This window comes from Ranitomeya imitator, chromosome 1, assembly GCF_032444005.1.
Source record: "Ranitomeya imitator isolate aRanImi1 chromosome 1, aRanImi1.pri, whole genome shotgun sequence".
Lineage (NCBI taxonomy): Eukaryota > Metazoa > Chordata > Amphibia > Anura > Dendrobatidae > Ranitomeya > Ranitomeya imitator.
Window position 1 is genome coordinate 1,189,665,447 of NC_091282.1, and position 16,798 is coordinate 1,189,682,244.

At 41.5% G+C, this 16,798-nt stretch overlaps 1 protein-coding gene across 1 annotated transcript; it reads left to right on the plus strand.

Moving 5' to 3' along the window:
- The first annotated feature begins 5,590 nt into the window (after positions 1-5,590).
- Positions 5,591-15,826, plus strand: CYTL1 (cytokine like 1). Its single transcript, XM_069744832.1, has 4 exons — positions 5,591-5,803; positions 5,892-5,936; positions 9,635-9,763; positions 14,657-15,826. Exons 1-4 carry the CDS (start codon positions 5,591-5,593, stop codon positions 14,741-14,743), a joined length of 474 nt encoding a protein of 157 aa, XP_069600933.1. The 3' UTR covers positions 14,744-15,826.
- Positions 15,827-16,798: the final 972 nt, after the last annotated feature.

The window sequence follows — 16,798 nt, forward strand, 5'->3', positions numbered from 1 at the left end:
CAGGTCATTGATTGTGGCCTGTGGATGTTGGTCCATTTTCTTCAATGGCTGTGCGAAGTTGCTCGATATTGGAAGGTACCCATCCGATCTGAAATTACCTTGACGTTTGGTGGATGGGCTCACAATTTTTGGCCAAATCTTGTGCTAAGCATTAGGGTTGAGCGAAACGGGTCGGTAATATTCAGAAGTCGCCGACTTTTGGCAAGGTCGGGTTTCATGAAACCCGACCCGACCCCAGTGTGGGGTTGGCCATGAAGTCGGCGATCTTCTGAATCTGGAATCGGAATTCCGATACCGATTCCCGATATGTTTAAGATATCGGGAATTGGTATCGGAATTCAGATTTAAGTGTAAAATAAAGAATTAAAATAAAAAATATCGCAATACTTACCCTCTGACGCGCCCTGGTACTAACCGGGAACCTTCCTCCTTCGAATCAGCGCTTCAAGGACCTTGCGGTGACGTCGCAGTGATGTCACGGCTTGTGATTGGTCGCGCGACCGCCCATGTGACCGCTCGCGCGACCAATCAGAAGCCGTGACGTCACCGAAGGTCCTTCAAGCGCTGATTCTTAGGAAGGAAGGCTGTCGGAAAGAAGCAGGGCGCGTCCGAGGGTGAGTATATTCCTATTAGGAACATCACCGCGACGTCACCGCAAGGTCCTTGAAGCACTGATTCGAAGGAGGAAGGTTCCCGGTTAGTACCAGGGCGCGTCAGAGGGTAAGTATTGCGATATTTTTTATTTTAATTCTTTATTTTACACTAAAATATGGATCGCAGGGCCTGAAGGAGAGTTTCCTCTCCTTCAGACCCTGGGAACCATGGAAACCCAATGCACTGCATTGGGTTTCCGGTTTCGGCCGACCCCGACCCCGACTTTTTTATAGGATCGGCCGATTTCACTCGACCCGACTTTTGAAAAAGTCGGGTTTCGTGAAACCCGACCCGATCCTATAAAAGTAAAGGTCGCTCAACCCTACTAAGCATCTCATGTGTTTTTTCATAGATTTCACAAGCCATTATGCTATTCACATTTCATGTATCGCACATTTCCTTGCTTTAGTAAAGTAAAATTGAGTGCAGCCATTAATCTATTTGCTATTGGAAAGATGTCGTATAGGCCGATCCAGAGCATCCCAAACATGCTCAATGGGTGACATATTCAATGAGTATGCTGGCCATGCAGGAACTGGGATGCTTTCATCTTCCAGGAATTGTGCACAGATCCTTGCAGCATGGGGCCGTGCATTATCATGCTGCAACATGAGGTCATGTCGTGGATGAATGGCGCAACAATGGGCCTCAGGATCTCATCACATTATCTCTGTGCATTCAAAATGCCATCAATAAAATGCACCTGTGTTCTTTGTTCAGAATCATTACATATGCCTGTGTGACGCCCCAGGGTCCTGGTTGTCACAGTGGCATTGCTTTCCTCACGGGGAGAGTGATGTCATGCTTGGAAGCCATGGAAGATTCATTTTAACAGGTAATTAGCACATACAACACTGTTCTGACTCCAGGCCAGAAGGGGGAGCTCTACACCTGACTTGAGGGGAGCTGCTCTCTCTGGTCGGGAGGAGGAGTTAGTTGCTAGGCAGTTGGGAAGAATTAGACAGTTGGTGCCAGATAGCAGACGGGAGCAGTCTGAGGCAGAAGGACGGGTGAGGGGCCATACAGCCTGAGGTGCTGTAGCTCCTAGATAGTGAGACAGAAGGAAGAACAGCTTGTAGCGAATGTGCCATAGAGCGATGTACAGGAGAGTGACAACAAGGGAGAATAGCTGCGACTGGGCTACTTCTCTGACAAAGCGCAGATACCGGTAGCCGGAAGACCAAGGTTGTGTCATACTCTAGGTGGCACAGCAGAAATCGGTAGGACAGCTAGACTACATGTAACCTGTCCATCCTAACACCCAGGAGACACCGTGGCGCATAGGACCTGGGTCATGATAGAGACCCTGTAAAAAGGCTCAAGCCACCTGTCATACGGGTTTGTGTCCCACCTTTATGGAGAATAGCGAGAACTGAGGGGACCTTGCCAGAAGCCATAGGCAGTAAGGGACTACAATACCACCGTGCTATGAGGAAGGCTTTTAACTCCACCTGCTAAAGCTGGACTGTAAACTCACTTCCAAGCCGGCCGGACCCTGCCATACCTGTGATTTGGTACCCTGGACTGTGGCTGCCTGCTACCATCAGTAAACCAGGTAAAGAGACTGCAAACCTGTGTCCTACATTCTTTACTGCACCATTCATCATCTCCAACTACACACGGGAGTCCTGGGGACCTTCTTCAACTGTGGGAAGACCATCTAGCTGCCATAACATCACCCCAGAGGAGCCCTTTAAGCAGCCTCGGTCACCCCTGACCGAGTACCACAGGTGGCGTCACAAACTTTTTTTATTTCAGAAACCCCTTTAAAGACCTTTCCTTTAACATTGGCGCCCAGGGCCACGGACCGGGTCGCCGCCGCCGTAACACGTCCCTTTAAGTACCAGACCCGGTACTGAGTACCCCACGGCCCAGGCGGGCGCACCACCTGACCATACCATAAACACTCAGCCACTATGGACAACTCAGTTCACAATGTTGACATCAGCAAACCGCTCATCCACACGACACCATACACGCAGTCTGCCATCTGCCCTGTACAGTGAAAACCAGGATTTACCTGTGAAGAAAACACCTCTACAATGTGACTGATGCCATAGAATCTGAGCATTTTCCCACTCGAGTCAGCTCTCATCATTGTCCCCTGCTCATGCAGAGATCATCGTGAGCAGGGAACAGTGCTGAGAGTTGTATTCAGCCCCCACTGTCTACATTGATTTTAAAATCAAGAATAAAATTTAAAAACACAATATACTCACCTTAGAATCTAATCCCCTGAAGACATTGTCCCCTGTAAAATAACAAAAAAAATAATATCTCTCACCTGTCCAAAGTTGAAAAAAATCCATAGTGTCCCATGCCATAATCCATCTGTACGACATTTCCTCATCAGTATGAGTGGTGACTTGAGGCAAACTCTTATGCTGAAGAGCAGGGGAGAATGACTCGCTGCAGCGAGAGCAGGCCATGAACTGCGGTGACCTTAGTGAGATCATCGCAATTCACCTGCGCTACGTCCATAATGCTGGGTTCTACATGAGAAGTTCAGTGGATGGGATTTATATAAATATCATGACATCATGCCCTCTGTGCTTCTATTTAATGCTGCGTAACCTCACCCGCAGTGCGGGTTCACGAGCCGCAGCTTAATAATAATAATAATAGTAATAATAACAATAATTATTATTATTGTTGATTATCTGCAGAGGAGCTGCTAGCCTCTGCTGAGCAGTCTCACCCATAGCCCAGTCGTAAGATGCGGTAAATCCTCATTGTTCACTGAACACATGCGGATTTAACTATATGATTAGAACACAGCGTTTTTAAACGCAGAGAAAATAAATTGCTGCTAGTTCCTGATCGTGGGAACATAGCCTTAAAGTCTACCTGTCCTTTCCCACAAATAAAAGCAGGATTTGGCTGCCCTCATCTCCCAAAACACGTTAAAATTACTTTTGGTGCACAAAGTAGGATACTGCAGTACGTCTAGTAATTGTCCACATCCTCCTGTTCTGTAATTTGCCCTCCATAGGGGTAGGGACTTCCTTTTAATCTCTTCCCAGCATACATTGCTAGATAACATGTTTAACAGACATAGGAGCAGAGACAAAGCCCCATCAGGCTGCCACCACTTCCTGCAATCTGCCCAGGTGTCTCTGCCGCTAGAGACAGATTACATTTGACAGCAGGCAGTAGAAACAAGCTAGGCAGAGGGGAGACACTCAAGGGGGTTATCCGGGACTATTTCATTTTTGTTACAATGGGCCTAAGAACTAACAGGCAAGTAATTCTTGACTAGTTGACTGCTGTGTCCAGTGCCAAACTGTACTGGCACAGAGTGGTCACAGACTGCTGATGCATCAGCGGCTTCCACTGATGTCATGTTGACAGAGCTGCTTCTTCTATTCCACTCTGCTCTGTTGACGTGCATGACTACTGACATCATGCTGATTGCCAGCCAACTCCCCGCTGCCTTATTGCAGGGAGCTGACTGGCAATCAGCATGACATTGGCAATCACGCCCAATCGATAGAGCAGCCCAGAACAGGAAGAGCTGCTCTGTTGACGTGGAGCAGCAGAATTGCCAGCAGATGCGGTCTATAATAAATCTGTGCCAGCACCAGATAGAACAAGCAGGTAGTTAGCAACTACCTGCCTGTTAGTTTTTAGACCCATGTTAAAAAAATTTATATTGTCCTGGATAAACCTCTTTAGTGGCACTTTGGAGTGATTTTTTTGTGGGAAAAGAACACACCATTTTTGACTGTCTATTAGTGATGAGTGAATATACTCGTTATTCGAGATTTCCCAAGCACGCTCGGGGGTCCTCCGAGTATTTTTTAGTGCTCGGAGATTTAGTTTTCTTCACCGCAGCTGAATGATTTACCTCTCTTAGTCAGCTTGATTACATGTGTGGATTCCCTAGCAACCAGGCAACCCCCACATGTACTTATGCTGGCTAACAGATGTAAATCATTCAGCTGCGGCAAAGAAAACAAAATCTCTGAGCACTAAAAAATACTTGGAGGACCCCGAGCATGCTCGGGAAATCTCGTGTAATGAGTATATTTGCTCATCACTACTATTTATTCATCACTTTACCTAACAAATGAGACCATGCTTTCTGAAAATCTAGAAACCAGAGGGGAATGAATCAGTTAAAAGATAACTGAGTTCATCTTGAGTTTAGAAAAGGGTTGCACAAATATTATTTTTTTTGCAATTCGCTTTTCGTGAATTCTGCATTCAAAAGAACCGGCAAAGGAGAAAAAATGAAAAGAAAAAAGGTCATACTAGGTAGTTTTTCCGGTCCTTCACCTCCTCCCGGCAGCTCCTCTCCAAGGCCTCCTAGTTCCAGTCTGTTTTCACAGTCACAGCAGGTCTTCAGTCTTCTTCACAGGTCCCATCAGGTTCTCGGCATCTCCAGCGCTGACTAGTCCTTGTGACGTCACAACGTGTCATGTAATGCCGAGGACTACTTAGTACAGAGAATGAAGGAATGAAGAAAGAAGCAGAAGAGGGCATCACCTGCCATGAAGATCCGACGTGGCTATATCCGGAAGGAGCCAATCATGGAGAGGCAGAAAGGTGAGAGTAGGATTTTTTTTACATTTTTTAACCTCCTTCCCAAACGTTTAAATCACACAAAGTGAATATGAACTTTTTGTAAAATTCAAGGCCTATGAAACCAACTGGCTCAACTATTATTATTGACCGATTGGTGAACACTTGACCAAACTTCTCCAATTTTGCACAAAGACATATTTTTCTGATTCCATTGAACATCCCTTACTCACGGACTGCCCTATAAAATCATTTTCTCTTCGTCATTCATCTCCTTTTCAGAAGAGTTATGAAACGTCGCTCTCTGACATTGCTGGTAACGTCCACTTTCATCTCCGCTTGGCTGGGAGCCTGCAGCTTTTTCCCCCCCTTGATTCAGCTGTTCATATAAATTGGTGTTGACTGCTCGGCTATGTGTCCATTGATTTCCAAATCTCGGCCGGAGCCATTAGCAGCTCGTGCTGACACGCTGCGAGCAGTGATGAAGCTTTTCCTGAGTTTCTTAGTCTTTAATATATTCTTTCTTTTCACCTCCTCTTCTCCCCTGACCTGCTATTCAAGAGCCGTGACTTTGAGCCAAGAAATCACTGAATCTTTTCTAACATTACGGAGGATTTTGCCATCTGTAAGTAACCGGAAGATTCTGGGGTGACCGTCGGGAGAACAAACGAACCTAACTTCCTAAAACTTTTTTTTAATGTCTTTTAAAACAGGGACGGTGTAAAGAATCTCTGCCCACATTGTATCTGGACATCCATGTAAGTATTGAAATTTTCGATCAATACCATAGAGTTGAGTTTGTCATTTTTACAGATCATTGTGATGCTCCAATAACTTTCTTAAGGTAGTTCCTTACTAACAAAATTCACACTAAATTTTTTTTTTTTTAAAGTTGTGATACATTCAACTGCACCAGAATAATGTATTTTACTTTATACACATTAGCTAATTTTCTATTTAAAATATTATATATATGTTAAGTAACCTTTCCTTACTTTGCTTCGGCGACTTCATAAAGTGGATTATATATATATATATACCGGTATATATATTATTTTTTTGTGTTAGTGCTTTATTTTCCTAGTGTTTTACATATTTTTTTAAGACACAGCATTCTCTAGGTGTATTTTACAACACAAACAGTTGTAGGTGCAGTGCACACTTTATGTTTTAGGGCTTGTGCACACAACCGAATTTCTCACACATGATTTTTCCTGGATAGGACTCGTGCCTAAAATATTCTATGGGGCTGTGCACATGTCCGATGTGTTTTTCAGACCGAGTGGTCTGCGGAAAATACCGGAGACATGTCCAATTGTAATCTGAGGGTCAGATCCAAATTGGCAATTCGAGTCTATGGGTCCATGAAATAATGGATCGCACTCTGATGACATCTGAGTTTGGTCTGATTTTCATGGACTGTCAGACAGGAAAAGGTTGAAAAACATTTTTTTTTCTCTCCGCGTACAAGAAAAACGGATGACACTGGGAGCAATTTCTGAGCGTAGTCTGATCCGAATAATCAATCTATTTTCTCGTAAGTGGAAAAAAATGTGCAAAAAGTATCATTTGACACCTAATGTGACGATGGTTTGTCCAGTGTTAGTTTAGTTGAAGCCTCTGAAGGGAGAGAACGTGTGACGAGTTATCAAAATAGTTCGTTATTTGTCAAGTTAGACTTGGCTACATCTTTACATTGTGAGTCAGTGGATAAAAAAACAGTTCAGACCGTCGTCATTGACGAAGGCACGATATCGCACCGAACCGGCTAATTAAAAGAGGAGCTGGAGAACCTGGCAGGTAGGAGATGGTTCGCAGAGCTCCCATCCAATGGTCGCACAATACGTCAATGCTGGTTGGAGCGTTCTGCAGACTTATTTATGTCTACCATGAGTTATGCCATGTGAATAAAAATTATAAGAATGTCTTAATCTTCCATTGTGGTGTAAATTAACTCTGTCCTAGAAGGATAGAAACCTGCTCATATAGGTAGAGACTTGTCAATCCTGGACAGCGGGTGGGAACAAGCCACTAGAGATCCACCTGTCCCACGAGGCTCCCATGCAGCTCAGTCACCGGTGGCTCTTAAAGTATGTTTTTTGTCAAACATACCTGGGTGAAATCGTACAGTCAGTGCCTGAGACTTGCTGCCCGTGGATTGGGCAGCATGCATCAGCTGTTAGGTTCCCTTTAACTTTTAGGGAAGTTGCTTCCAACTGCAGCGTATACAGCAGCTCAGCTCCCACTAAAGTGAATGGGAGTCACAGTACCCAAGATCGTCCACCACACATTGTACAGAACCGTGGCATTCCGGCTCTATACACTGCACTTCTGATGATTGATGTACCGAACAGCAGCCGATCTGTGGGTGTGATGAGTGTCAGACCCCCATCAATCTGATATTTTTGCACTTGACAACCCTGTTAAGGGATTGTGCAAAAGCCCCTTTAAAACATCATATCTTTTTTTTTTTGTCATCCCATCTGTGCCAAGATTTCTAACTGTTTGTAAATTCCTGGTCCGTCATTTTTTCTAGCCTCTAGAAAAAAATTACATGTCCCTGATTTTTTCTTATGATGTAAGAGCTTGTATGGATCATTATTGATGTTACAGTGCACTGGACGCTGCTGACGTGTTAGTAATAGCAGCTGAGCTGTAAAAGTGTAACACATTATCTTTTCCATCCATTATGTTTTTGTTTTTTTTATAAAAAAGTCATCTGTCTGTTATTTTCAGACAAAGTTGTCTAGAAAAATGAAGACACAGGTTGTCAGCCCTGATCTGTGCTGTGCTTTGCACAATCACTAATCTATTTTCTCAATGGCAGATAAGTCGGCTGCAGAGCAATTTTTAGATGGAAAAGTAGCCTTAGGTTGGTTTCACGCATCCATGAAACACAGACCTTACTGTGATCGGAAGACCTGGACTGATCGCCGTTCTCCCGATCTGAGCTAACTGCTTCATATATGCCTATGTGTTATGCACCTGTCTTAGCTCCAAGGCCGGGCTCTGCTCCCTTCACCTATGCTGATGCCCTTTACTGTGCTCCACATTGGGTTTCACAAATCACCTTGGAAATTTTAGTGACATTATCACCCATGACCAACTTGGATATACATATATGTCTGATTATTATGTAAAACTTATGTTTCTCCCCTTTTGCCCTTGAGTTTGTCCCACCCCTTTACTCACCTCAGCTGATATCCCCTCATAAAACTCCTTTTTCCTTCTACAATCTACTTTTGCCCATTTGCTTCTTGATTCGCCCTTCATCTGCTGTAAGCATTAAGAACTCCTCTCCAGAGACTGCCCACATTACTATCGCTACTGCAAAATAGTATAGCTTCTCCATAATCAAGTTTACTTCTTCATTTCTGCTGTCCATTCTTCAATTTATTGTTTGCTGTTTAACCCTTTTTCTGCTGAAAGCTTTACGAACTTTCCTTTGGACTGGTTCACACTAAAAATCGACTGCTATTCCTGGGGTGGTTATATGTCTTCAGTTCCTGTGCTTTTCTACACCACTGGCTCTAAGTCATCTGGTGTGTCCTATTCCACTCATTTGCCTACTTTCCGAGTCCTTGCTTTTCAATGTGCCATCCAGCAAGTTCAGCCTAATGTGCAACAGCCTTAAGTTCATTTGTTCACCCTGACCTGTGGCTTAGTGAATTCACCTCCCCAGGTGAGTTCTAACACTATGAAGCCGTTTGCTCAGGTCTACAGACACTGAAATCACGTTGGGTCTTCCGATCAAAGTATGGTCAGTTTTTTTACAAGTGTGTGAAAGTGGCCTTAGCCTGTCAGCTCTTTTGTCTTCCTGCTATTTTTCCAAACCAAGCACAAGAACGATCATTTCTAATTGAGGAGAAGGAAATATGTTGCTGCCAGTCCAGATACATCTAGTGCCAGCTTATATCTACTGAGCATGGATCAGGCATGTTGAAGTTCTACATACCCAATGACTTTTCTCCTCAACATGGCTTAGCGGTGGTGATGCATGCTCGGGTATTCTTCAAGTATTTTGGGCGTGCTCGGAGATTTAGTTTGTGTCGCTGCAGCTGCATGATTTGCAGCTGCTAGACAACCTGAACACATGTGGGGGTTGCCTGTATGTTAGGGAATCCCCACATGTATTCAGGCTGTCTAGCAGCCGCAAATCATGCAGCTGCGGCGACACAAACTAAATTTCCGAGCACGCCCAAAATTCTCGGAGAACACCCGAGCATGCTCGGAAATCTCGAGTAATGAGCATACTCGTTCATCACTACTTAGCGGACATGCCAGAGAGTTTGACTGATTTTAGCATTTTCTGTAAGGCCCCTTCTACTCACAAAGAAACCAAAATAAGAAGATTTCTAGCATTAAATAATATTTTCAAAGCATTTTTGACTAATTGAGTAAATATGTCATAGATAAATATAATTTTGAATGACAACAATGAATTGTTGTGTTCCAGAATTCTTGTGTCATGACAAAACTGCGCTCTTTCATCTCCGCTCCTTACTGTGGAAGATTTCCAAGAGTCACCGCCTTAAAGAAGAAAGTGAGAAATCTATACACTATCATGAACACAGTCTGCAAGCGAGTATGTTGTTTTTTTTTGTATATTTAGGCATTTAAGTTGTTTATGTACGTTTTTTGTACACCGTCAAAACTGGAAGGCGTGTTTGCTGAAGAATTTACAACTTGAGTATTTTTCTAGGATTCACTGGTTGAGCCACAAAGAACGTGGTGCTAAGATCTCAGGGGTCAATAGGTGGGAATAAAACTCAGAGATTAGAACTACTCCAACTAAAAAAAAATATATATAATAAGTATTTTTTTTAAAAACGTTGTCAACTAAAAAAATAAAGGAAAAAAATAACATTATAAATAATTGCTATAAATGTCAGAATTGCTGTTTTTTGGTCACAAAAAGTTGTATGTACCCAAAATGTTGCTACATAAAGTACGACTTGCCCCAGCAAAACAATCCTTCACATAGAAAAATAGTTATTTCAAAAAAGAAGAGAAAGAAATAGACCAAAAATCAGGGATCACCGGAGACACAGATCAAGTAAAAAGAGCAAATTTTATTCAAAAGTGTATAGACGGACACAGAAAACCACATAGAGCACACATTAAAAACATTTAAAACATCGGTCATCCATGTGACCTATACATGGTACACTTAGGCCCAAAATAGAGCCATCCCCCTGTATGAGCCAACTCCCCAGTGTCAACAGATGACAAATATAAAGAAAATCCTTACTATTACCGAGTGTGATGTCTATGTGAACAGCACCTTATTTTATTATACAAAGAAATATTGAAGATATTGATTAAAGAGAGCTAAATGGTAAGTACACATATAGTCATATAGCTAGCACATTCAGCATGTGTCACAATGACTTGTAAGGAGATCCACATTGCCTAGATGCACCATGTTATAATGAAGGCAATATCCATGGTGCAAACACATGAAAAAATGAGTCATCTAGACATGAACCCCAATATTTATAGAAATAAATAAAGATACATATGGAGATGTAGATAACCAGCCCAGCTGAGGGCACAATCAGGTTCAAAAACTAATATATCTATTAGCAGAGTAAGTACGAGACTCAATGTGCCAAAGCTGCAGAGACTCCCATGCTGAAGAGGCATGCACACAGTTACCAAAGCCTCTGGGGCTAGATGACCAAAGCTCAATCACGGCATATAAAGTAAAGCCAAGGGCTGCTGGACACACACGGGACCACCTGGGGAGTGGAGACAGGGGGTACGCTGACCCGACGCGTGTTGTCACACTCAGTGGCTTCGTCAGGGGACGAAATAGTTATGGATGTGGAGTATAAATACACTTTTTTTTTTTTTTAAAGTATTAAACCGTGAAAAAACTATAGAAATTTGGCGTCGTCGTGGTTGTGCTGACTTGTCACATAAACTTAATTTATCATTTAAAATGCACAGAGAATGACGTAGAACCGAAATTCCACCAAAACAGCCAGAATTGCTTTTTTTTTTAAATTATGCTAACGCAAATATTATATCAGAAATTCAGTGGTGCCATTAAAAGTACAACTGACCCTGCAAAAAACCCGCCTTATCCGAGCTCTGATTGCCGCAGCTTAACCCTTTAGATGCCGCTATCATCATTGACAACAGCATCTAAGGGATTAACACCTTTGACCCTTATATATTACACCTCGTCAGGTTCCGCTGATCAGCTCTCTCCCGGTCATTGGCCAATATCCAACAATAAGCTGCCGGAACACAATATTTTTTTCCTTCAATGCTTCTTTATATTCTATAGAAAAGTACCAACATGGATGTCGTCCTCCAATCCTCATAAATAATGAATGAAGCACAGTGCTTAAGGAAGGATTTGGTCCCCGGACAGGTGCTGACATCTTGTCCCTAATGCAGCGCCTCTTCTATGCACAGCCAAAATGGAGCCTTGAACATCTCGTCTAAATAAACTGATTTTACCTTGATGGGAATAGTGATGGATTTCTTTTTCATTATTTATAAGGACTGGAGAATGAGATGTAGATATATTTTCTATACAATATAAAGAATCTGCATCTAAGTGGAAAGAAAGGTGGGGAGCTACAGGCAGGAAGATTGGGAAAATTACAAAACACTTATTCTATTCTTACTTACTGCAGTTTATTGTTCAAGTCATCACTTTTTCATCATCCCCCCAAAAAAGTGAAAAAGAATAGCCTGATGACAGATTTCCTTTAAAGGCTGACCTAAAGCTAATTTAAGAGTTATTATTATTTCAAAATAGTAAAAACAAAACTATGAACATTTTGCATTGCTTTAATCATACTGAACCATGAAATAAAGTTAACATAACATATTTACTGCACAGTGACCGTAAAAACAAAACCCGAAAAACAATGGTGGAATTTAAATTTTTCTTTATTTTTCTTTCAAAAAAGGAATTTTTGGCCATGGAATCAAGTGACTTAAGAGGTTAATATAACAATGTTTACAAATTAGTAGATCGGGATCCCAACCATGGAGGATACTCTGTTGTTGCTCTGTATTTCCGCGGGAAGGATCCTTAGAGATATTATATTTACAGAGAGTTTTGCATTTTAATTTGCAAAATCATTGTAGCGAAAACTTCTTTAAACAGAAAAATGTTTCCGGAGACCCCAGAGGCTTTCTTAATGAATAATACACAGAGTCCCGCGTCAGGGAGATGTTATTCGCTCATTGTTATATTATGAAGTTAGAGGTTATCAAAGCAACATACTCTGACCCATCAAAGATTTTGTGTCAAGCATTTAGGTCGTTCCCACATTTTTCTGTACGTTTTTTTCTGGAAAAGAAGAAATGTTCTTCTGGGCCACGATGAAAAATCTGGAATATTTTCATACCTAGCTAAATGATTTGATTTACCTGTATAACTATAACATCAGCTGACAGCCATTTCGATGAACGTAGAGGGCCATCAAAAGTATGACTGTAACATCAGCTGACAGTCATTTCGATGAACGTAGAGGGCCATCAAAAGTATAACTATAACATCAGCTGACAGTCATTTCGATGAACGTAGAGGGCCATCAAAAGGTTAAAAAAGAAAGAAAAATTCTTCATCTCAGTGCTCACCTCTGTGGTTGCCACCACTGCTCACTGTCCCCATCCAGTCCTTGGTTCCTCTTCTTATCGCAACAACGAGCTGAAACCCTGGGCTTCTTCATGCTAGTCCAGCTTCTACCTGTGACCAGGCCCAGCTTGTTCCTACATATGTCCGGGAACACCTCAGACCTGATCGCAGCCGTAAGTCCTAGTGTAGCAGAAAGAGACCCAAGGTTTCAGTGCCCGGTGGCGGTAAGAAGAGTAGCCGAGGATCGGACAGGGAATTGTAAGCACTGGAGGACAAACAGAGAGGTGAGCGGTGAGGTGAGTAATAGTTGTTTGTTTTTTTTCTACATCTTACATTGATCATGTTGTGAAGTCTGGTGAGACTCAAAAGAATAGTAAGGGTCAATCACTTTGCACCGAATTAAGTTACTGCAAATCAAATTTCCAGGTAAATTACGATCAATTTTGCCAATATGAATCTTGACGGATTCGATTATTTCCAGTCAAGAACACTGCACATAGCTATACTCTACATGGAACGTCCAGACACAGAATATGTCTTCTTACTTTTCTTCTTCAACTTTCACCAAATGTTTCATGTTGAATTGTTGAACTGTACAGACAAGGCAGGGTGGGAGAAGACCACTTTTGTTTGTTTTAATTTTGCAAAGATATTAGCCATCAAAGTATTGGCACATAATGAGTTAACGTCTCTTCAGTCCAATTGGGTGTGTTCAGTGGGGGCGTGCACTTCTTTTCCAAGTGGGGTTAATAGATAGCAAATCATAAAGGGAGAAGAAGTACACCCCCAAGGAACTTTTCCCACTTGGTCTTAATTAGAGTAAGGTGACAAATAATTTTATTGATAAAATCTCTGCAACGGAGATGTGAAATTAATGCATCTATGTTGAGATACTATACTAAATTAGTATCATGAGAAAAGTAATCCTTGATACATTTTGGATAGGAGAGACTGGCCCTGCACTCAGGATTAGAGATGAGCAAACCCAAATTGTAAAATTCGGGGTTTGTACCGGACACCTAGTGAACTCCAGACACGGACTTCACCTTTGTACTGTTCGGAGTTTCAGGAGAAGATAGAGAGAGACCATTTTACAGCAGGAATTTCAGGTCCACATTGACTTCTATTGGTTTAGGGTTCTAGTTCAAATTCGGGGAGAGCACTGCTACCTGAACCGAACTTTGGCCTAAAGTTTGGTCGAACCCAAACATCCACGTGTCCGCTCATCCCTACTCATCCCTGTTTTGGCAGACCAGGCACACCCATGTTTTGTACGGTTGTCCATTCATCTATGTACAACTAAAACTTTGCCCAGTAAAAACAGGTGATCACGATAAGTTTCTACAGCCATACCCACAATAGAAAAAAAATACTGTCTGTCATTGTTTGTTTCATATGATTCTGCTTGAGAATATTCAAATCTAACTTATGAGAAAATGGAGATTTTAACAAAATTTGCGTAAGGATAAGGGAAGATATTTATCTATTTTTTTTTTCAGAAACTTGGAAAAAAATAAGGACTGGAGATTTAGAACCCTATATTTTTTTGGGGAATAAACATATGCTGTACATTCATGCTTTTTTAAAACTGTATAATTGAGTTGATAACTTAGTATGAAAGAAGCCTTAGAAAGCCTCAAACATATTAGGACATATGGACATTGGGGCAGAAGGCTCCCATTTACTCTTGTCAGATGTTTTTATTCTCAATTCTATTTTAGTATTCTGAGGATTGCATCATGATTACGAGCAAAGATAAGAATGGAAATAGCCCTCAATAAATGTCATAAATACTGAGCAGTCACATTATCTATACAATTATAGATTAATTTACCATGCATTGAATAGATAATATTATTTTTGTCTCTTCTGCAGGACTTGGTCTTCTTCGTTGACGACTGTGAAGCTCTTGAACACTTACCGTCTACTACTATTCCTCCAACCCAATTTGATTCAAGATAAAGCATGAGATTCTGCACCTCTGTACGGCGGAAGTTTGGAGATTATCTGATATAGACAAAAAATGTTGTGCTATTAGAAGTCCTATCTAATAACTGTACTGGCGTAATCATGTTCCTCCAGGTGTAAGCTTCGTTCTTCCAACACAATATAATCCACCTCAACGGTAACCGGTAGAAGGGTAGGCACAATAATTCTTATAATTGCTCTCAAAGAGGACATCAACATTTTTATCAATTTCTGTATCTGGTATTCCTGTTCAACTCCATCTTTTACTCAATCAAGTCACTTTGAACCCAATGGTGACCATGTGGACAGTGCTCGTCCACAATGTGTTGGATTCTCTAGTCCACCCTGACGGACAACCTCGAAAGAAAGTCAATGATTTTGTAGCTTGTATAAAAGTTGAAATTTTTTTGCAGTATTTTATGAAAGTGGTAGATTTAACAGTGGTCCAATACATTTATTATAATCAAAGCCAGAAATGGCTGTAAAGTAAAGCAGAAATCTACTCTAGTTCAGAGCTAGAGTAAATATTTGTATTCTGACCCACCAATGCATTCACCAAATTCATGAGGTGGCATTCTTCTTAATATGAATTTATCGAATCTTACTCCAGCAAACTTTTGGCCAAGTTTAATGAATAGAACATAAATCTTTATGAACCTCCCCTCCCCATTGTGATTGTTGATGATTGTAGGAAGGCATAACATTCTTAGACATAACTTTAGAAGCCTTTTTTTAAGAGAGCTTAATTAAGGGATACCATGACTGGCTTATAGCCCAAGCCCCCTGAGGAAGCCAGTCATGGCGAAACTTGTTGGGGTGGCTATATGATGCTAGGCAGCACTAGGGAAATCTGTGTATATCCTAGCAAACTATTTATCTGATAAACCAATTCTAATCGATGAACTGCAGTCATAGGGAAGATAGCACAGATGGAGCAATGTAATCAGATTGATTAATTAATTATACAGGTCCTAGAGATTGAATATCATAGAAATAACACAGACCAACTGATGTAATTTCAAATTGACATACCACTTTTTAGTTTAACAATAAAAGTAATGCTTTAATGCATCCCTTAATTAGGGTCTATTTACCCGTTGAGTAATTTGATAATACTTTCATATTCATTCCTAAAGGAATAATTTCCTGCTGATCAGTTTCATCATTGGTTGGTGATCAGATTAGCCATAGAATAGCCAATTTTTTTTCCTATTGCTTCATACTTTTAAGGTTAAAGAAGACACAAGTCCATCAAGTTTAGCATAAAACCTAAAATGTCGATCTAGTGTGGAAGGTAAAACATCATTAGGCAGACGCTAATTGCCCCATATTAGAGGAAAAAATCCTTTCCGACTCCACATCTGGAAATCAGACTAGTCTCCTGGATCAATATCCCATCACAGAATCTAGAATCCTTAACCCAAAATATTATAGAGTCTTCCAAATTGAAATTGCAACACCAAAATATACCAAAAGTTGTGTAATTACAGAAATCACAGGGTTGAAAGACATGTTAATGATATGCATCAAATATGAGGCCACTTATAGAAATTCCCACACTTACAGCTTTTGCCACTATCAGTGAGGTTATTAATGATGTCTGAAGAATGTTCTGCCACGTTGAATGTACTTGGGCAGGGAAATTATCAAGATCAGCTGCTGGCAGCTCCCTTTGCAATTGTCGACCAATGATGTCACACATGTAGTTGATGGGAGACAGGTCTGAAGACGCTGAAGGCCATGGAAGTATCCTTAGTCCATGCAAGCTGCTCACAGTAGGACAAACAACATGTGACCTGGCCTTGTTGTGTTGAAAAATGGCTCCTGAAACACTTTTGAGAAATGTCTGTACTAATTCCAAGACTGATATAATGCCAAGCTGTTAATGTTCATGAAATGAAGACTTGAGAGGTGCAACCCCAGGAGCAGGACTGGTGGGATGTTCCTCTGTGAAGGCCTCTTCATGGCATTGCCCATCAAACCACCTGCCCACCACAGGATAAGAAATCACCAGAGGGTACCACAGCACTGATATCATTAATATGCCTT